The 21,880-nt window shown below is 54.4% G+C and overlaps 1 protein-coding gene across 4 annotated transcripts in view; it reads right to left on the bottom strand.

Annotated features, from left to right (window-relative positions):
* Positions 1 to 21,880, bottom strand: part of g2e3 (G2/M-phase specific E3 ubiquitin protein ligase) — a 301,615-nt gene that overhangs the window by 81,994 nt on the left and 197,741 nt on the right. For all 4 annotated transcript variants that reach the window (XM_041214819.1, XM_041214820.1, XM_041214823.1 and 1 more), the window contains one exon: positions 5,293 to 5,425. In XM_041214819.1, coding sequence (XP_041070753.1) covers positions 5,293 to 5,425 — 133 coding nt within the window. The remainder of the gene's footprint in view (positions 1 to 5,292; positions 5,426 to 21,880) is intronic.

Below are 21,880 nucleotides of genomic sequence, written 5' to 3'. Positions count from 1 at the left end.
CTTCTCCGCCGATGCTGCCAGACTTGCTGAATTTTTCCAGGTAATTCTGTTTTTGTTTTATAGCTAAATATAAGGTGGTGAAGCTACAACACAGGGCTGCTTGCATGCTCAACAGAAGAAGCAGCAAATGATAGACAGAGCTAAGCGATTCCACAACCAACGGATCAGATCTAAGCTCTGCAGTCCCGCCACAATCAGTCGTGAATGGCGGTGGCCAATTCGAGTCATTCCACGTGATATCAAGAAACGGCTGAAGGCACTGGATACTGCAAAGGCTATGGGCCCTGACAATACTCCAGCAATAGTACTGAAGACGTCTGCTCCAGAACTTGCCGCACCCCTAGCCAAGCTAGGGTATGTCCTGTGCACAAAAAGCAAGACAGATACAACCCAAACAATTAGATCAGTCTACTCTCCATCATCACAAAAGCGATAGAAGGGGTCCTTAACAGTGCTATCAAGCAGCACTTGCTCAGTAATAAGATGCTCACAGACACTTAGTTTGGGTTCCGCCAGGGCAACCCAGCTCCTGACCTCATTACAGCCTTTGTTCAAACATGGACAGAAGAGCTGAACTCCAGAGGTGAGGTGAGAGTGGCTGTCCTTGACATCAAAGCAGCATTTGACCGTGTGTGGCATCAAGGGTCCCTAGCAAAACTGGAGTCAATGGGAATCAATGGGAACATCTCCCAACTCGTTGGAGTCATACCCAGCACAAAGGAAGATGGTTGTGGTTATTGGAGGTCAATCATCTCAGTTTCAGGACATCACTGCAGGAGTTCCTCTAAGTAGTGTCCTAGACCCAACCATCTTCAGTTGCTTCATCAATGGCCTTCCTTCCATCATAAGGTCAGAAGTGGGGTTGATCGCTGATGATTGTACAATGTTCAGCACCATTTAAAATTCCTCAGATGCTAACACAATCCATGTCCAAATGCAGCAAGGCCTGGACAATATCCAGGCTTGGGGCTGCCAAGTAAGATTCGTGCCACACAAGTGCCAGGCAATGACCATCTCCAACAAGTGAGAATCTAACCATCATCCTTTGACATTCAGTGGCATTACCATCGCAGAATCTCCCACTATCAACATCCTGGGGATTACCATTGACCAGAAACTGAACTAGAGTAGCCATATATATATGGTGGCTACAAGAGCACATCAGAGGCTAGAAATCCTGCGGTGAGTAACTCACCTCTTGACTCCCCAAAGCTACAAGGCACAAGTCAGGAGTGTGATGGGCTACTCTCTCCAGTTGCCTGGATGAATGCAGCTCCAACAGCACTCAAGAAGCTTGACACCATCCAGGATAAAGCAGCCTGCTTGATTGGCACCGCATCCATAAATATTTACTCCCTTCACGACTGATACAGTGGCAGCAGTGTGTACCATCTATAACATACTGCAGGAACTCATCAAGCCTCCTTAGAAAGCACTTTCCAAACCCACAACCACTACCATCTAGAACAAAGGCAGCAGATAGATGGGAATACCACCACCTGGAAGTTCCCCACCAAGCCACTCATCATCCTGACTTGGAAATATATCGCCATGCCTTCACTGTCACTGGGTCAAAATCCTGGAACTCACCCCCGCCCCCTCCACTAACAGCTCTGTGGGTGTACCTACACCACATGGATTGCAATAGTTCAAGGCAGCAGCTCACCACCACCTTCTCAAGGGCAATTAGGGATGGGCAATAAATGCTGGCCTAGCCAGCAACACCCACATCCCATGAATAAGTAAGAATAATTGTTCTATTCCAGCCAGTAGTCAGTATGGATATATATTCCACAAACTGACAGAATAAAGCAAATTAACTCACCTAAAGGCTGATCTATTCTCTCAATGAAATGATCAAACATTCTATGTTTTTGTTTACTGCTTTTGTTAGCCATTACAACGTCACCTGGAAACTTATTTTGGTTAAGTATTGGAAAGGTTGAAAACTTTTTATTCTTATGAAAGTCCACAACAAGATACATCATACAAGGTCCACTGAATAAAGTGGGCTGGTGGAGCCAAATGGGGGTGTTATTTGTTACAAAAGCTGCGCAAGGTCAAGGAGGGCAATTTCACCATAGAGCCAGAAAATGTGATTCATGACCTGAGAATGGGTTTCAACATTGTAGGAGGCACACAAACATGGTAAATGATGTAAACAAAAGTTGTGGGAGAGTGGGGCATAGATCTGAGAGGCAACAAAACAGTCAAATATTTTGCAACTTAAAGGGAGGTTGGAGATAGAGATGGTAGCAAGGAGAAAAGGGTTAAGACTAGTGTTCCCTCTAAGCTGTGTACATATATGGTCATACAACAACCTGCAAAATACCACACAGGCCACTCAAGATTTCTGTGTATTAGGTTGTACAAAAAAAAAATTAAAGGTGCCTTGCATTCAAAGGCCGTGCACAATGAATAATATTTAGAGAGGACATTGATCAATGGTACTTTTTTGAAGAGGTGTTGGCAACAGGAGTTTTGAAAGGGAGGATGACAGAAGTTGAGGAGAGGGAGCCATATACAATGCCAGATAGCGTCTAGTCCAAGAAAGGAAATAACCTAGTGGGAAGTCTGGAAGGAGTAATTTGACAAGGAAGTATTCAATGAACAGCATGACACTAGGAAGTTCTGAGGAACAAAGGGACCTTGGTGTGTGTGTCCATAGATCTCTGAAGGCAGAGGGGCATGTTAGTGGGGTGGTGAAAAAGGCATATGGGATACTTGCCTTTATCAATCGAGGCATAGATTACAAAAGTAGGGAGGTCATGTTGGAGTTGTATAGAACCTTGGTGAGGCCACAGCTGGAGTACAGTGTGCAGTTCTAGTCGTCACATTATAAGAAGGATGTGATTGCACTGGAGGGCGTGCAGAGGAGATTCACCAGGACATTGCCTGGGATGAAACATTTTAAGTTATGAAGAGAGGTTGGACAGACTTGGGTTGTTTTCACTGAAGCAGAGAAGACCGAGGGGCGACCTGATCAAGGTGTACAAGATTATGGGAGGCAAGGAAAGGGTGGATAGGGAGCAGTTGTTCCCCTTAGTTGAAGGGTCAGTCATGAGGGGACACAAGTTCAAGGTGAGGGGCAGGAGGTTTAGAGGGGATGTGAGGAAAACCTTTTTTACCCAGAGGGTGGTGACGGTCCGGAATGCGTTGCCTGGGAGGGTGGTGAAGGCGGGTTGCCTCATCCTTTAAAAAGCACCTGGATGAGTGCTTGGCATGTCATAACATTCATGGTCATGGGCCAAGTGCTGGTAAATGGGATTAGGTAGGTAGGTCAGGCGTTTCTCATGTGTCGGTGCATACTCGGTTTGAGATTCTGTGATTCTGGAAGTCATGGGAGCAGGAGTCAGCTCACTCAACTAGATAAGCCCAGGGAAGGCATGGTGAGAGCTTGGGGTGAAACCTGAAATATGGATTCAGATGTAGAGCCGCTTGTTAAGTTTGGATTGGTAGTAAGGGGAAGAGAGGTGAAACAGTATGATCTCAATTTTAATAAGTGGTTACTGCCGACTAAATTTTAGAGCCTAGATTGATAGACTTTTGTTAACCAGAATATTAAGGGCCAAAGGTATGGAGTTAGGTTGCAGATAAGCTATGATCTCATTGAATGGCAGAACAGGCTCGAGGCGCTCCTGTTCCTATATTCCCATGTTCCTTTAGGTCCATTAAAGCTCACACTTGTTGGAGGTGAGAGCTTAAGGAAAAGGTTCGAAGTAGAGATGCAAAGCCAGACATTAGCTTCGTTCTTCAGTATGTCACAAGACCAGCAGGTGGTTTTGTTAGAAGAGGCGCAACGAGTAAAACTTGAGGTGCATACAGATCTGAGATATATAGATAAGCCAGTTTTGTGGCAAATTTGCTAGAGGCTTTGACCCTTGGACCTAAGCGATTGAACATAAGTCTGTACCGGGGGTGGTCAGGATGGAAAACGTTTAAGGTTTTGCCTGAAGACACAAGCATCCGTGGCAGAGATGAGCAGAGCAACATGTACAGAGATATCAGGCTGGATTTTCATTCGAATCAGGTAACAGGGGTTGGGAAAATTCCTGGCAAGGATGGGATTTTCATTGTGGGGGCAGGGGTGCTACGGGGTATAGCTGGACCACCAACCCGGGAGAAAGTTCAGAGGTAGCCACAGGGGCTACCGGGTGCTGAAGTGGGCTTGTTTAAAAGGTCCTCCTTGGTGCTTGGGACTTCATCCCAGTTATATAAAAAACAGAAATGTTTTCCAGCATTCACCCCTCACAAACCTACCCCTCATGACCCCATGCCAAGGTATGCCATCAAAAGAACCCCTATGGCCCTCATGCCCCCAAGCCAAGTAATGGCACTTCTATGCCCATTCACCCACAGAACTGTATAGAGCCAACAATACTATAGTGATCATAGGATGTGGGAAAAAAAGGCTTTAAAAAATATCATTGATAACTTTCCAATTTCTCAAAAAAAAACTCCTTTTCACTACAGCCCAACAAAGTGTCAATCATCAAGAGCCTTTAAAGTATCAGTAACTGAAACTGAAAGCACTTGAAACTGCTTTATCTTATGAAATAAACATTGTGAAATTGACAGCATAGTTTAGAGAACCAAAGCTGTAAATCAAGCAATGTTTCCCTGGGGCTCAGGTGTTTCGGAGCACTCTGCCAAATCTTATTATGTATGTGTCATCAATGAATGACCTTTTTAAAAGCTCTTTTTTAAACATATCCTGTCACTACAGGCTTCATGAGGGGCCACAGGCATTGTTTAGAGTCATACCTTGGCATAGGTACATGAGTGGCCGTAGAGGTAGATTGGGTGGACGTGCCATGGCATGGAGGGGTATAAGGAGCACCTTTTGAACTTACCTTTCAAAACTTCCCTCATGCAGACTATGGTTCACGACATCTCTGAGGTGCCATGAACCATGGCTCTTTGAAAAGCTAGCCTGACTCCATGCCTACCCCCACAATGGAGCCAGCCAGGTCAGGACCGCAGGGTGTAGGATTGCGACCTGAACAAGCCCACACCCTTAAAAGGCACTCCCGAAAATCGAAATCCGCAGGAATGGGGTTGGGAATCACGGAATCGGGGCCCGACCATACACAGAGGCAGGTGCAGAAGTAATGGGGTTAGAAGGCCGGGGATCTGTGCAATGAGAGATAAATGGAAGTGGTCAGACAAATATTTTTGAGTTTCAGAATTTAAAATTTAGGAAACTGTCTATATTGATAATTTTTTTATAACCCACAGTGCTGTGTCTCAACATTCTATAACTTGACCATGAATATATTTTAAAACACTAACCGCTTTTTGCACTCTTTCCGAGTTTCACTTGATAATCTAGGGCATTTAGGAGAATGCAGCGATTCTTGATTATCTGCAAATTTCCTTTTTGGTGATTTTATGTCTTCACGAAGCCTTCTTTTTCTTAACTTTTCTGTGGGAAAAATGAAAAACAATTTTAAAAAGTAAAATCTGGCTATATTTATAAAACACGTAATTAATAACTGCATTAATCAATAACTCTCAGCATTTTCATTTGATTTTAAATCAGGCATTATTCATACCTTCAGCAGCAATGATAACTGCAGCATTACAGACACATTTCAAGTCAGTTAGTTAGCAAAGCACTGAGCTTTGGATGAAAAAAAGACCACACCAACACATTTTCAATTTTGTTAGCATCTCATTTCAAGCTTTTATGTAGAATCCCATTTTCTCAGCATTAGTTTTGCACATATCCTTTGCCAGCCTGGCATTCATTTCTTTACCTTCCAAGGCTCCTGTTCTTCATCCATTTTGCATGCCTTAACCACTGAAATATTCTCACTTACGCTTAGTAACTGCATAAATCACTCCCCCTTAGAGCTGCAAATGAACATTCTCTACTCTCATTTGAGACGTAATATCTTCTGTGGAGTGCATTCAAAGCGTATACAGCCACTACAATGTCAAGGTGCAATGGCACACAGCCTATTCATCTGGAAGGATGCAGCTACAACACTACTCAAGAATCTCAACACCATCCAAGAAAAGAGCAGTCTGCTTGAATGGCTTCCTTGCCACTTGACTCAATGGGTTTCAACTTTTGAATGCAATTGGCAGTTGGAGTTGCACTTTTATTTTCAAATTTCCAATCAAATTCATTTTCATGTTGCTGAGCGTAAACCCTGCCATGAACCATCACAATTGGGCAGCATCTCAGAATAATTTAAAAAAAAAATTGCTTTAATACAAAAGAGTATCTTTCTGTAGTTTGTCTGGTACAGCTAAAAATGGGAATCACAAAAAATAAGCACTTTTGATCAGTGTCAAAAGTGTCAGCTGAGTAACTTGATTTTAAATTATTCAAATAGACTTTTAAAAAATATAGTCATTTAGTAGTCATATAGGGCTATAGTAGTCTTATAAAAAAAACATTCAAAAGCTTTTAAAATATGCCCATAATCATCCTTGGGCCCAAAAAGAGGTTAACTTTTTTTAAAGAGCCCCCTTGAAGGCCTGCATACGAGTGCAATTAGCAGAAATTCGCAATGGTGATTAAAGAGCGTGACCAGTTTTGTAAGCTTCCAGTGCAATGTAACGCATTGATCGCAAAACATTGTGGAAACTCAAGTTGCATTGAACATAACTTCCATTTCAAATTCTGCAATTTTGTGTGAGATTTATGTCAATTTCAGGGAATTGTGCCTAAGAAGAAACTATACTGTATTCCTTCCTAAGATGCACTGATGCTGAAGCATGTATTGTCTACAGGATGCAACAACTTACTAAGCTTATTTCAGCAGCATCTAACCCTATGACCTCTCTCACCAAGAAAAACAAGGACAGCTATGTGAAGAAATGTTATGAAAACATCACCAGGCTCCTCTCCAAGTTACATACCATTGTGATGTGGACATGCATCGGTGCTTTATTATTTTCCTGGATCACATCTCTGGAATTCCCACCTAACATGAAGGCACCATAACAATTGGTTCAAGGCAACAGTTCATCACCTTCTCAAGACAACTAGGCATAGACAATAAGTGTGGCGAAACCAGCATCACACACAGTAGACTTGTCCAATCTTGTCGTTTGGCTGGGGGGGGCGGTGGGGTGGGGGTGGTGGTGGTGGGGGGTGGGGGGAGGGGGGGGGGGGTGGCATTTCAATTTTTCTTACACTTGGATGGCCGATGAGCGAATTTCGGAAAAAACATGAAATATGAACTTATTAACACGATAGATAAAAAGAAACAATTTGCTAAGAGAAAAAGGTTAACAAATTGATAATTAAAAAAAGTGAGTAATAAATAAAGATGACCATTCGAGTATGAAAGAGTGAGTGTGTGTCAAGCTCATTCCCAGGCTCAAAGTGCGCACACACCCTCATTCACCGTGAGAATGAGAAAGTGTGCCTGTTGGGGTGTGGCAGAGAGGATGAAAGAATACTGAGACTGGGAATGAGCCAGACGCACATACTCTGCTCCATCTTACCCCGCTGTCCCTTGAATACAGACATGCGCACACACATTCACCGCAGCTTGCTCACACACACTATATCTCACACATCCACACACGCCCGCACATCGTCTCTTTGCTAACGCACCTCTCTTTCACGCACTCCTCTCGCACACACACTCCCTCTGTCACACACACATATATACACACTCCCCTCTCTCAAGCAGGCACGTACAGCACTCTCCCTCACACGCACACATGTGCACCTCCCTCTCACACAGCCCACTCTTGCTTGCTCTCACGCACCCCTCTCTCTTGCTTGCTCTCATGCACCCCTCCCTCTCGCTCGCTCTCACACACCCCTCACTCTCACGCACCCCTCACTCTCGCTCGCTCTCACGCACCCCTCACTCTCGCTCGCTCTCACGCACCCCTCACTCTTGCTCGCTCTCACATGCACCCCTCTCTCACACGCACCCCCATCTCTCTCTCACACGCACCACCCTCTCGCACACAAACCTCTCTCTCTCAAAGACCCCTCTATCCTGACTCTCAAACACCTTTCTTTCTCTCTCACGCACGCACCCCCCTCTCACACACACGGACCCACCTCTCACACACACGCGCACCCCGCTTTCACATATGCGAACTCCCCCTCACACACACGCATGCACCCCCTCCCTTACAACCCACTCCTTCACACCCCCTCTATCTCTCACACAACCCCCTTTCTCTCACACACTACCCTGTCTCACACACAATGCCCCTTTCACGCACCCGTCTCTCTTACACACAGCCATCTCACACACATGTCCCTCTCTCTTCCTCACACACACACCCCTCTGTCTCTCTCTTAAACACGCCTTTGCCACACGCACCGCTCTCTCTTGCTCACACATCACCCCTCTCGCTCAAACACAACCCATCTCTCTCACACCTGGCTCTCCCTCTCACACCCACCCCCGTCTCCCCCTCTCACACGCAAACCCCATCTCTCTTGCACAAGCAACCCTCTCTCCCTCATATCCGTCTCTCTCACACACCGGTCCCTCTCTCTCTCTCTCTCTCCCCATCTCTCACACGCCCGTCTCCCTCTCTCTCACACGCCCGTCTCCCTCTCTCTCACACGCCCGTCTCCCTCTCTCTCACACGCCCGTCTCCCTCTCTCTCACACGTCCGTCTCCCTCTCTCTCACACGCCCGTCTCCCTCTCTCTCACACGCCCGTCTCTCTCTTTTACACACAGCCATCTCACACACACGTCCCACTCTCTTCCTCACACACACACCCCTCTGTCTCTCTCTCTCCTTTGCCTCACGCGCCGCTCTCTCTTGCTCACACATCACTCCTCTCGCACACCCGTCTCTCCCTCTCACACCCACCCGTTTCCGTCTCCCACACGCAAACTCCATCTCTCTTGCACAAGCAACCCTCTCTCCCTCATATCCGTCTCTCTCACACACCGGTCCCTCTCTCTCTCTCTCTCTCCCCATCTCTCACACGCCCGTCTCCCTCTCTCTCACACGCCCGTCTCCCTCTCTCTCACACGCCCGTCTCCCTCTCTCTCACAGGCCCGTCTCCCTCTCTCTCACACGCCCGTCTCCCTCTCTCTCACACGTCCGTCTCCCTCTCTCTCACACGCCCGTCTCCCTCTCTCTCACACGCCCGTCTCCCTCTCTCTCACACGCCCGTCTCTCTCTTTTACACACAGCCATCTCACACACACGTCCCACTCTCTTCCTCACACACACACCCCTCTGTCTCTCTCTCTCCTTTGCCTCACGCGCCGCTCTCTCTTGCTCACACATCACTCCTCTCGCACACCCGTCTCTCCCTCTCACACCCACCCGTTTCCGTCTCCCACACGCAAACTCCATCTCTCTTGCACAAGCAACCCTCTCTCCCTCATGTCCGTCTCTCTCACACACCGGTCCCTCTCTTTCTATCACACACCGGTCCCTCTCTTTCTCTCACACACCGGTCCCTCTCTTTCTCTCACACACCTGTCTCTCTTTCTCTCACACACCTGTCTCTCTCCCTCTCTCTCACACACCCCCCTCTCTCTTCCTCACACGCCCGTCTCTCTTTCTCACACGTCCGTCTCTCTCTTTCTCACACAGGCCCATCTCCCTCGCTCTCACAGGCCCGTCTCCCTCGCTCTCACAGGCCCGTCTCCCTCGCTCTCACACGTCCGTCTCCCTCGCTCTCACACGCCCGTCTCTCGCTCTCTCACACGCGCGTCTCTCGCTCTCTCACACGCGCGTCTCTCGCTCTCTCACATGCCCGTCTCTCGCTCTCTCACACGCCCCCGTCCCTCGCTCTCTCACACGCCCCCGTCTCTCGCTTTCTCACACACCCCCGTCTCTCGTTTTCTCACACACCCCCGTCTCTCGCTTTCTCACACACCCCCGACTCTCGCTCTCTCACACACCCGTCTGTGTCTCTCTTACATCCCCGTCTCTCTCATATCCGTCTCTCTCTCTCACACACCCGTCTGTCTCACTCTTACATCCCCGTCTCTCTCACACACCTGTTCCTCTCTCTCACACACCCGTCCCTCTCTCTCACACACCCGTCCCTCTCTCTCACACACCCGTCCCTCTCTCTCACACACCCGTCCCTCTCTCTCACACACCCGTCCCTCTCTCTCACACACCCGTCCCTCTCTCTCACACACCCGTTCCTCTCTCTCACGCACCTGCCCCTCTCTCTCACACCCGTCTCTCTCTCATACTCACGCGTCTCTCTATCTCTCTCTCTCAGACCCCCGCCTCTCTCTCTCTCACACCGCCGTCTCTCAATCTCTCTCACACACCCCGTCTCTCTCTCACACAACCGGTCTCTCTCTCTCCCTCTCTCACACCCCGTCTCTCTCTCTCTCTCTCTCTCACACACACCTGTCTCTCTCTCTCTCTCACACCCGTCCCCCTCTCTCTCACACACCCGTCCCCCTCTCACTCACACACCCATCCCCCTCTCACTCACACACCCATCCCCCTCTCACTCACACACCCGTCCCCCTCTCACTCACACACCCGTCTCTCTCTCCCTCTCTCTCACACACCCTGTCTCTCTCTCTCTCACACACGCCATCTCTCTCTCCCTCTCTCACACACCCCGTCTCTCTCTCTCCCTCTCTCACACACCCCGTCTCTCTCTCTCCCTCTCTCACACACCCCGTCTCTCTCTCTCCCTCTCTCACACACCCCCTCTCTCTCTCCCTCTCTCACACACCCCGTCTCTCTCTCTCCCTCTCTCACACACCCCGTCTCTCTCTCTCCCTCTCTCACACACCCCGTCTCTCTCTCTCCCTCTCTCACACAACCCGTCTCTCTCTCTCTCACACACCCCGTCTCTCTCTCTCCCTCTCTCACACACCCGCCCCGCTCTCTCACACACCCGTCCCCCTCTCTCTCACACACCCGTCCCCCTCTCTCTCACACACCCGTCCCCCTCTCTCTCACACGCCCGTCCCCCTCTCTCTCACACACCCGTCCCCCTCTCTCTCACACACCCGTCCCCCTCTCTCTCACACACCCGTCCCCCTCTCACACACACCCGTCCCCCTCTCACTCACACCCCCGTCTCTCTCTCCCTCTCACTCACACCCCGTCTCTCTCTCTCTCCCTCTCACTCACACCCCGTCTCTCTCTCTCCCTCTCTCACACACCCACCCCGCTCTCTCCCTCTCACACACCCGCCCCGCTCTTTCCCTCTCTCACACACCCCGTCTCTCTCTCTCCCTCTCTCACACACCCGTCTCTCCCTCACACACCCGTCTCTCCCTCACACACCCGTCTCTCCCTCACACACCCGTCTCCCTCTCACACACCCGCCCGTCTCTCTCTCACACACCCGTCTCTCGCTCACACATCCGTCTCTCGCTCACACACCCGTCTCTCGCTCACACACCCGTCTCTCGCTCACACACCCGTCTCTCGTTCTCTCTCTCACACACCCGTCTCTCCCTCACACACCCGTCTCTCTCTCTCTCGCACATCCGTCTGTCTCTCTCTTACATCCCCGTCTCTCTGACATCCCCGCCCCGCTCTCTCACACACCCGCCCCGCTCTCTCACACACCCGCCCCGCTGTCTCACACACCCGTCACGTTTTCTCACACACCCGTCCCTCTCTCACACACCCGTCACGTTCTCTCACACACCCGTCCCCCTCTCTCTCACACACCCGTCCCCATCTCTCTCACACACCCGTCCCCCTCTCTCTCACACACCCGTCCCCCTCTCTCTCACACACCCGTCCCCCTCTCTCTCACACACCCGTCCCCCTCTCACTCACACACCCGTCCCCCTCTCACTCACACACCCGTCCCCCTCTCACTCACACCCCCGTCTCTCTCTCTCCCTCTCACTCACACCCCCGTCTCTCTCTCTCCCTCTCACTCACACCCCGTCTCTCTCTCTCCCTCTCTCACACACCCGCCCCGCTCTCTCCCTCTCACACACCCGCCCCGCTCTCTCACACACCCGCCCCGCTCTCTCACACACCCGCCCCGCTCTCTCACACACCCGCCCCGCTCTCTCACACACCCGCCCCGCTCTCTCACACACCCGCCCCGCTCTCTCACACACCCGCCCCGCTCTCTCACACACCCGCCCCTCTCTCTCACACACCCGTCCCTCTCTCTCACACACCCGTCCCTCTCTCTCACACACCCGTCCCTCTCTCTCACACACCCGTCCCTCTCTCTCACACACCCGTCCCTCCCTCTCACACACCCGTCCCTCTCTCTCTCACACACTGCCGTCTCTCTCTCTATCACACCCCCGTCTCTCTCTCTATCACACGCCCGTCTCTCTCTCTCTCACACCCCCGTCTCTCTCTCTCTCTCACACCCCCGTCTCTCTCTCTCTCTCACACCCCCGTCTCTCTCTCTCTCACACCCCCGTCTCTCTCTCTCTCACACACACACCCGTCTCTCGTTCTCTCTCACACACCCGTCTCTCGTTCTCTCTCACACACCCGTCTCTCGTTCTCTCTCACACACCCGTCTCTCGTTCTCTCTCTCACACACCCGTCTCTCCCTCACACACCCGTCTCTCCCTCACACACCCGTCTCTCCCTCACACACCCGTCTCTCCCTCACACACCCGTCTCCCTCTCACACACCCGCCCGTCTCTCTCTCACACACCCGCCCGTCTCTCTCTCACACACCCGTCTCTCGCTCACACATCCGTCTCTCGCTCACACACCCGTCTCTCGCTCACACACCCGTCTCTCGCTCACACACCCGTCTCTCGCTCACACACCCGTCTCTCGTTCTCTCTCTCACACACCCGTCTCTCCCTCACACACCCGTCTCTCTCTCTCGCACATCCGTCTGTCTCTCTCTTACATCCCCGTCTCTCTGACATCCCCGTCCCCCTCTCTCACACACCTGTCCCTCTCTCTCACACACCTGTCCCTCTCTCTCACACACCTGTCCCTCTCTCTCACACACCTGTCCCTCTCTCTCACACACCTGTCCCTCTCTCTCACACACCTGTCCCTCTCTCTCACACCTGTCCCTCTCTCTCTCACACACCTGTCCCTCTCTCTCACACACCTGTCCCTCTCTCTCACACACCTGTCCCTCTCTCTCACACACCCGTCCCCCCCTCTCACACACCCGTCCCCCCCTCTCACACACCCGTCCCCCCCTCTCACACACCCGTCCCCCTCTCACACACCCGCCCGTCTCTCTCTCACACACCCGTCTCTCGTTCTCTCTCACACACCCGTCTCTCGTTCTCTCTCTCACACACCCGTCTCTCCCTCACGCACCCGTCTCGCTCTCACGCACCCGTCTCTCTCTCACGCACCCGTCTCTCTCTCTCACGCACCCGTCTCTCTCTCACGCACCCGTCTCTCTCTCACGCACCCGTCTCTCTCTCTCACGCACCCGTCTCTCTCTCTCACGCACCCGTCTCTCTCTCTCACGCACCCGTCTCTCTCTCACGCACCCGTCTCTGTCTCACGCACCCGTCTCTCTCTCACACACCCGTCTCTCCCTCTCGCACACCCGTCTCTCTCTCTCGCACATCCGTCTGTCCCTCTCTTACATCCCCGTCTCTCTGACATCCCCGTCCCTCTCTCACGCACCTGTCCCCCTCTCTCACACACCTGTCCCTCTCTCTCACACACCTGTCCCTCTCTCTCACACACCTGTCCCTCTCTCTCACACACCTGTCCCTCTCTCTCACACACCTGTCCCTCTCTCTCACACACCCGCCCGTCCCCCTCTCACACACCCGCCCGTCCCCCTCTCACACACCCGCCCGTCCCTCTCTCACACACCCGCCCGTCCCTCTCTCACACACCCGTCTCTCTCTATCACACCCGTCTCTCGTTCTCTCTCTCACACACCCGTCTCTCCCTCATACACCTGTCTCGCTCTCACACACCCGTCTCTCTCTCTCTCTCACACATCCGTCTGTCTCTCTCACACATCCGTCTGTCTCTCTCTTACATCCCCGTCTCTCTGACATCCCCGTCCCTCTCTCTCACGCACCTGTCCCCCTCTCTCACGCACCTGTCCCTCTCTCTCACGCACCTGTCCCTCTCTCTCACACACCTGTCCCTCTCTCTCACACACCTGTCCCTCTCTCTCACACACCTGTCCCTCTCTCTCACACACCTGTCCCTCTCTCTCACACACCTGTCCCTCTCTCTCACACACCTGTCCCTCTCTCTCACACACCTGTCCCTCTCACTCACACACCTGTCCCTCTCACTCACACACCTGTCCCTCTCACTCACACACCTGTCCCTCTCACTCACACACCTGTCCCTCTCACTCACACACCTGTCCCTCTCACTCACACACCTGTCCCTCTCTCTCATACCCGTGTCTCTCTCTCATTCACGTGTCTCTCTCTCTCTCTCATTCACCCGTCTCTCTCTTTCACTCACGTGTCTCTCTATCTCTCTCTCTCTCAGACCCTGTCTCTCTCTCTCTCTCTCATACCGCCGTCTCTCTCTCACACAACCCGTCTCTCTCTCTCACACACCCTCGTCTCTCGCTCACTCTCACACACCCGTCCCCTCTCTCTCACACACCTGTCCCTCTCACTCACACACCTGTCCCTCTCACTCACACACCTGTCCCTCTCACTCACACACCTGTCCCTCTCTCTCATACCCGTGTCTCTCTCTCATTCACGTGTCTCTCTCTCTCTCTCATTCACCCGTCTCTCTCTTTCACTCACGTGTCTCTCTATCTCTCTCTCTCTCAGACCCTGTCTCTCTCTCTCTCTCTCATACCGCCGTCTCTCTCTCACACAACCCGTCTCTCTCTCTCACACACCCTCGTCTCTCGCTCACTCTCACACACCCGTCCCCTCTCTCTCACACACCCGTCCCCCTCTCTCTCACACACCCGTCCCCCTCTCTCTCTCACACCCCCGTCCACCTCTCACACACCCGTCTCTCTCTCTCTCACACACCCATCAGTCTCTCTCACACCCCCCGTGTCTCTCTCTCTCTCACACCCCCGTCTCTCCCTCTCTCTCACACACCCCCATCTCTCCCCCTCCCTCTCACACACCCCCGTCGCTCCCCCCCTCTCTCACACACCCCCGTCTCTCCCCCTCTCTCTCACACACCCCCGTCTCTCCCCCTCTCTTTCACACACCCCCGTCTCTCTCTCACTCCCGTCTCTCTCTCTCTCTCTCTCACGCCCGTCTCTCTCTCTCTCTCTCACGCCCATCTCTCTTTCTCTCTCACGCCTGACTCTCTCTCTCTCATGCCTGACTCTCTCTCTCTCTCACGCCTGACTCTCTCTCTCTCTCTCTCTCACGCCCGACTCTCTCTCTCTCTCTCACGCCCGTCTCTCTCTCTCTCACGCCCGTCTCTCTCTCTCTCTCTCACGCCCGTCTCTCTCTCTCTCTCACGCCCATCTCTCTCTCTCTCTCTCACGCCCGTCTCTCTCTCTCTCACGCCCGTCTCTCTCTCTCTCTCTCACGCCCGTCTCTCTCTCTCTCTCTCACGCCCGTCTCTCTCTCTCTCTCTCTCACGCCCGTCTCTCTCTCTCTCTCTCACGCCCGTCTCTCTCTCTCTCTCACGCCCGTCTCTCTCTCTCTCTCACGCCCGTCTCTCTCTCTCTCTCTCACGCCCGTCTCTCTCTCTCGCCCGTCCGTCTCTCTCTCACGCCCGTCTCTCTCTCTCTCTCTCACGCCCGTCTCTCTCTCTCTCTCACGCCCGTCTCTCTCTCTCTCTCTCACGCCCATCCATCTCTCTCTCTCTCTCGCCCATCCATCTCTCTCTCTCGCCCGTCTCTCTCTCACGCCTGTCTCTCTGTCACCCGTCACTCTCTCTCTCTCGCCCCTCTCTCTCTCTCGCCCCGCCGTCTCTTTTTCTCTCTCTCGCCCCCTGTCTCTTTCTCTCTCTCGCCCCCCTCCGTCTCTCTCTCGCCCCCCTCCGTCTCTCTCTCGCCCCTCCGTCTCTCTCTCGCCCCTCCGTCTCTCTCTCGCCCCTCCGTCTCTCTCTCGCCCCTCCGTCTCTCTCGCCCCTCCGTCTCTCTCTCGCCCCTCCGTCTCTCTCTCGCCCCTCCGTCTCTCCCTCTCTCATGCCCGTCTCTCTCCCTCGCCCGTCTCTCTCTCTCTCTCTCTCGCCCGTCTCTCTCTCTCTCTCTCTCGCCCCTCCGTCTCGCTCTCTCGCCCCTCTGTCGTGCTCTCACGCCCCTCTGTCGCGCTCTCTCGCCCCTCCGTTTCTCTCTGTCTCTCGCCCGTCCGTCTCTCTCTGTCTCTCGCCCGTCCGTCTCTCTCTCTCTCAAGCCCGTCCGTCTCTCTCTCTCTCACGCCCGTCTCTCTCTCTCTCTCTCACGCCCGTCTCTCTCTCTCTCTCTCACGCCCGTCTCTCTCTCTCTCTCTCACGCCCGTCTCTCTCTCTCTCTCTCGCCCGTCTCTCTCTCTCTCTCTCGCCCGTCTCTCTCTCTCTCTCTCGTTCTCGCCCGTCTCTCTCTCTCTCTCTGTTGCCCCTCCATCTCTGTCCCTCGCCCATCCATCTCTCTCTCTCCCCCTCTCGCCCGTCTTTCTCTCTCTCATGCCCGTCTCTCTCTCTCTCTCACGCCCGTCTCTCTCTCTCACGCCTGTCTCTCTCACTCTCACGCCTCTCTCCCTCTCTCTCGCCCGTCTCTCTCTCTCTCTCTCGCCTGTCTCTCTCCTCTCACGCTCATCTCTCTCTCCCTCTCTCTCACGCCTGTCTCTCTCTCTCACGCTCATCTCTCTCTCACGCCCGTCTCTCTCTCTCTCACGCCCGTCTCTCTCTCACGCCCGTCTCTCTCTCTCTCACGCCCGTCTCTCTCTCTCTCACGCCCGTCTCTCTCTCTCTCTCTCACACCCGTCTCTCTCTCTCTCTCTCTCTCTCTCTCACGCCCGTCTCTCTCTCTCACGCCCGTCTCTCTCTCTCACGCCCGTCTCTCTCTCTCTCTCTTTCTCACACCCGTCTCTCTCTCTCTGTCTCTCCCTCACGCCCGTCTCTCTCTCTCATGCCCGTCTCTCTCTCTCACGCCTGTCTCTCTCTCTCACGTCTGTCTCTCTCTCTCACGTCTGTCTCTCTCTCTCTCTCCCTCATGCCCGTCTCTCTCTCTCTCTCATGCCCGTCTCTCTCTCTCTCTCTCTCTCACACGCCCATCTTTCTCTCTCTCTCGCCCGTCTCTATCTCTCTCTCTCCTGCCCGTCTCTCTCTCTCTCCCACCTGTCTCTCTCTCTCTCTCGTTCTCGCCTGTCTCTCTCTCTCTCTGTCGCCCCTCCATCTCTCTCTCTCGCCCATCCATCTCTCTCTCTCACCCATCCATCTCTCTCTCTCACCCATCCATCTCTCTCTCTCACCCATCCATCTCTCTCTCTCACCTATCCATCTCTCTCTCTCTCTCTCTCACCTATCCATCTCTCTCTCTCTCTCTCTCACACCCGTCTCTCTCTCTCATGCCCGTCTCTCTCTCTCACACGCCCATCTCTCTCTCTCACGCCTGTCTCTCTCTCTCATGCCTGTCTCTCTCTCTCTCACGCCTGTCTCTCTCCCTCTCTCTCGCCCGTCTCTCTCTCTCTCGCCTGTCTCTCTCATCTCACGCTCATCTCTCTCTCTCTCTCACGCCCGTCTCTCTCGCTCTCTCTCTTTCACGCCCGTCTCTCTCTCTCTCCTGCCCGTCTCTCTCTCTCCCGCCTGTCTCTCTCTCTCTCTCGTTCTCGCCTGTCTCTCTCTCTCTCTGTCGCCCCTCCATCTCTCTCTCTCGCCCATCCATCTCTCTCTCTCACCCATCCATCTCTCTCTCTCTCTCTCTCTCTCTCGCCCGTCTTTCTCTCTCTCTCTCACACCCGTCTCTCTCTCTCATGCCCGTCTCTCTCTCTCTCTCTTTCTCACACCCGTCTCTCTCTCTCTCTCTCTCACGCCCGTCTCTCTCTCTCACGCCCGTCTCTCTCTCTCACGCCCGTCTCTCTCTCTCACGCCTGTCTCTCTCTCTCACGTCTGTCTCTCTCTCTCACGTCTGTCTCTCTCTCTCCCTCTCTCATGCCCGTCTCTCTCTCTCTCTCACACGCCCGTCTTTCTCTCTCTCACGCCCGTCTCTCTCTCTCTCACGCCCGTCTCTCTCTCTCTCACGCCCGTCTCTCTCTCTCTCACGCCCGTCTCTCTCTCTCTCACGCCCGTCTCTCTCTCTCACGCCCGTCTCTCTCTCTCTCACGCCCGTCTCTCTCTCTCTCTCACGCCCGTCTCTCTCTCTTTCTCACGCCCGTCTCTCTCTCTCTCTCTCACGCCCGTCTCTCTCTCTCTCACACCCGTCTCTCTCTCTCTCACGCCCGTCTCTCTCTCTCTCACGCCCGTCTCTCTCTCTCTCTCACGCCCGTCTCTCTCTCTCTCTCTCACGCCCGTCTCTCTCTCTCTCTCTCGCCCGTCTCTCTCTCTCATGCCCGTCTCTCTCTCTCTCGCTCTCTCGCCCGTCTCTCTCGCTCTCTCGCCCGTCTCTCTCGCTCTCTCGCCCGTCTCTCTCGCTCTCTCGCCCGTCTCTCTCTCTCTCTCTCGCCCGTCTCTCTCTCTCGCCCGTCTCTCTCTCTCATGCCCGTCTCTCTCTCTCTCGCTCTCTCGCCCGTCTCTCTCGCTCTCTCGCCCGTCTCTCTCGCTCTCTCGCCCGTCTCTCTCGCTCTCTCGCCCGTCTCTCTCTCTCTCTCTCGCCCGTCTCTCTCTCTCGCCCGTCTCACTCTCTCTCTCGCCTGTCTCTCTCTCTCTTTCTCTCTCGCCCGTCTCTCTCTCTCTCTCGCCCGCCTCTCTCTCTCTCTCCGCCGTCTCTCTCTCTCTCTCTCTCACGCCCATCTCTCTCTCTCTCTCACGCCCGTCTCTCTCTCTCTCTCTCTCACGCCCGTCTCTCTCTCTCTCTCACGCCCGTCTCTCTCTCTCGCCCGTCCGTCTCTCTCTCACGCCCGTCTCTCTCTCTCTCACGCCCGTCTCTCTCTCTCTCTCTCACGCCCGTCTCTCTCTCTCTCTCACGCCCGTCTCTCTCTCTCTCTCTCTCACGCCCATCCATCTCTCTCTCTCTCTCGCCCATCCATCTCTCTCTCTCGCCCGTCTCTCTCTCACGCCTGTCTCTCTTTGTCACCCGTCACTCTCTCTCTCTCTCGCCCCTCTCTCTCTCTCGCCCCGCCGTCTCTTTTTCTCTCTCTCGCCCCCTGTCTCTTTCTCTCTCTCGCCCCCCTCCGTCTCTCTCTCGCCCCTCCGTCTCTCTCTCGCCCCTCCGTCTCTCTCTCGCCCCTCCGTCTCTCTCTCGCCCCTCCGTCTCTCTCTCGCCCCTCCGTCTCTCTCTCGCCCCTCCGTCTCTCTCTCGCCCCTCCGTCTCTCTCTCGCCCCTCCGTCTCTCTCTCGCCCCTCCGTCTCTCTCTCGCCCCTCCGTCTCTCTCTCGCCCCTCCGTCTCTCCCTCTCTCACGCCCGTCTCTCTCCCTCGCCCGTCTCTCTCTCTCTCTCACGCCCGTCTCTCTCTCTCTCACGCCCGTCTCTCTCTCTCTCACGCCCGTCTCTATCTCTCTCTCTCCTGCCCGTCTCTCTCTCTCTCCCGCCTGTCTCTCTCTCTCTCTCGTTCTCGCCTGTCTCTCTCTCTCTCTGTCGCCCCTCCATCTCTCTCTCTCGCCCATCCATCTCTCTCTCTCACCCATCCATCTCTCTCTCTCACCCATCCATCTCTCTCTCTCACCCATCCATCTCTCTCTCTCACCCATCCATCTCTCTCTCTCACCCATCCATCTCTCTCTCTCACCCATCCATCTCTCTCTCTCACCCATCCATCTCTCTCTCTCTCTCTCTCGCCCGTCTTTCTCTCTCTCTCTCACACCCGTCTCTCTCTCTCATGCCCGTCTCTCTCTCTCACACGCCCGTCTTTCTCTCTCACGCCTGTCTCTCTCTCTCACGCCTGTCTCTCTCTCTCTCACGCCTGTCTCTCTCCCTCTCTCTCGCCCGTCTCTCTCTCTCTCGCCTGTCTCTCTCATCTCACGCTCATCTCTCTCTCTCTCTCTCTCACGCCCGTCTCTCTCGCTCTCTCTCTCTCACGCCCGTCTCTCTCTCTCTCTCTCTCCTGCCCGTCTCTCTCTCTCTCCCGCCTGTCTCTCTCTCTCTCTCGTTCTCGCCTGTCTCTCTCTCTCTCTGTCGCCCCTCCATCTCTCTCTCTCGCCCATCCATCTCTCTCTCTCACCCATCCATCTCTCTCTCTCTCTCTCGCCCGACTTTCTCTCTCTCTCTCACACCCGTCTCCCTCTCTCATGCCCGTCCCTCTATCTCACACGCCCGTCTCTCTCTCTCACGCCTGTCTCTCTCTCTCTCACGCCTGTCTCTCTCTCTCTCACGCCTGTCTCTCTCTCTCTCACGCCTGTCTCTCTCCCTCTCTCTCGCCCGTCTCTCTCTCTCTCGCCTGTCTCTCTCATCTCACGCTCATCTCTCTCTCTCTCTCTCGCCCGTCTCTCTCTCTCTCGCCCGTCTCTCTCGCTCTCTCGCCCGTCTCTCTCTCTCTCTCTCTCTCTCGCCCGTCTCACTCTCTCTCTCGCCTGTCTCTCTCTCTCTTTCTCTCTCGCCCGTCTCTCTCTCTCTCTCGCCCGCCTCTCTCTCTCTCTCTCCGCCGTCTCTCTCTCTCTCTCTCACGCCCATCTCTCTCTCTCTCTCACGCCCGTCTCTCTCTCTCTCTCTCACGCCCGTCTCTCTCCCTCTCACGCCCGTCTCTCTCCCTCTCACGCCCGTCTCTCTCTCTCTCTCACGCCCGTCTCTCTCTCTCGCCCGTCTCTCTCTCTCTCACGCCCGTCTCTCTCTCTCTCACGCCCGTCTCTCTCTCTCTCTCACGCCCGTCTCTCTCTCTCTCTCACGCCCGTCTCTCTCTCTCTCTCTCACGCCCGTCTCTCTCTCTCTCTCTCACGCCCATCCATCTCTCTCTCTCTCTCGCCCATCCATCTCTCTCTCTCGCCCGTCTCTCTCACGCCTGTCTCTCTTTGTCACCCGTCACTCTCTCTCTCTCTCGCCCCTCTCTCTCTCTCGCCCCGCCGTCTCTTTTTCTCTCTCTCGCCCCCTGTCTCTTTCTCTCTCTCGCCCCCTCTCTCTCGCCCCTCGTCTCTCTCTCGCCCCTCCGTCTCTCTCTCGCCCCTCCGTCTCTCTCTCGCCCCTCCGTCTCTCTCTCGCCCCTCCGTCTCTCTCTCGCCCCTCCGTCTCTCCCTCTCTCACACCCGTCTCTCTCCCTCGCCCGTCTCTCTCTCTCTCTCTCTCGCCCGTCTCTCTCTCTCTCTCTCGCCCCTCCGTCTCGCTCTCTCGCCCCTCTGTCGTGCTCTCACGCCCCTCTGTTGCGCTCTCTCGCCCCTCTGTCGCGCTCTCTCGCCCCTCCGTTTCTCTCTGTCTCTCGCCCGTCCGTCTCTCTCTGTCTCTCGCCCGTCCGTCTCTCTCTCTCTCAAGCCCGTCCGTCTCTCTCTCTCTCACGCCCGTCTCTCTCTCACGCCCGTCTCTCTCTCTCTCTCTCACGCCCGTCTCTCTCTCTCTCTCTCTCTCACGCCCGTCTCTCTCTCACTCGCCCGTCTCTATCCCTCTCTCTCCTGCCCGTCTCTCTCTCTCTCCCGCCCGTCTCTCTCTCTCTCTCTCTCGTTCTCGCCCGTCTCTCTCTCTCTCTGTGGCCCCTCCATCTCTGTCTCTCGCCCATCCATCTCTCTCTCTCACCCATCCATCTCTCTCTCTCCCTCTCGCCCGTCTTTCTCTCTCTCTCCCTCTCGCCCGTCTTTCTCTCTCTCTCTCTCACGCCCGTCTCTCTCTCTCTCACGCCCGTCTCTCTCTCTCTCATGCCCGTCTCTCTCTCTCTCTCTCTCACGCCCGTTTCTCTCTCTCACGCCTGTCTCTCTCACTCTCACGCCTCTCTCCCTCTCTCTCGCCCGTCTCTCTCTCTCTCTCTCTCGCCTGTCTCTCTCATCTCACGCTCATCTCTCTCTCCCTCTCTCTCACGCCT

This window comes from Carcharodon carcharias, chromosome 20, assembly GCF_017639515.1.
Source record: "Carcharodon carcharias isolate sCarCar2 chromosome 20, sCarCar2.pri, whole genome shotgun sequence".
In the NCBI taxonomy this organism is placed as follows: domain Eukaryota; kingdom Metazoa; phylum Chordata; class Chondrichthyes; order Lamniformes; family Lamnidae; genus Carcharodon; species Carcharodon carcharias.
This window is presented reverse-complemented; position numbering and strand designations above follow the sequence as displayed.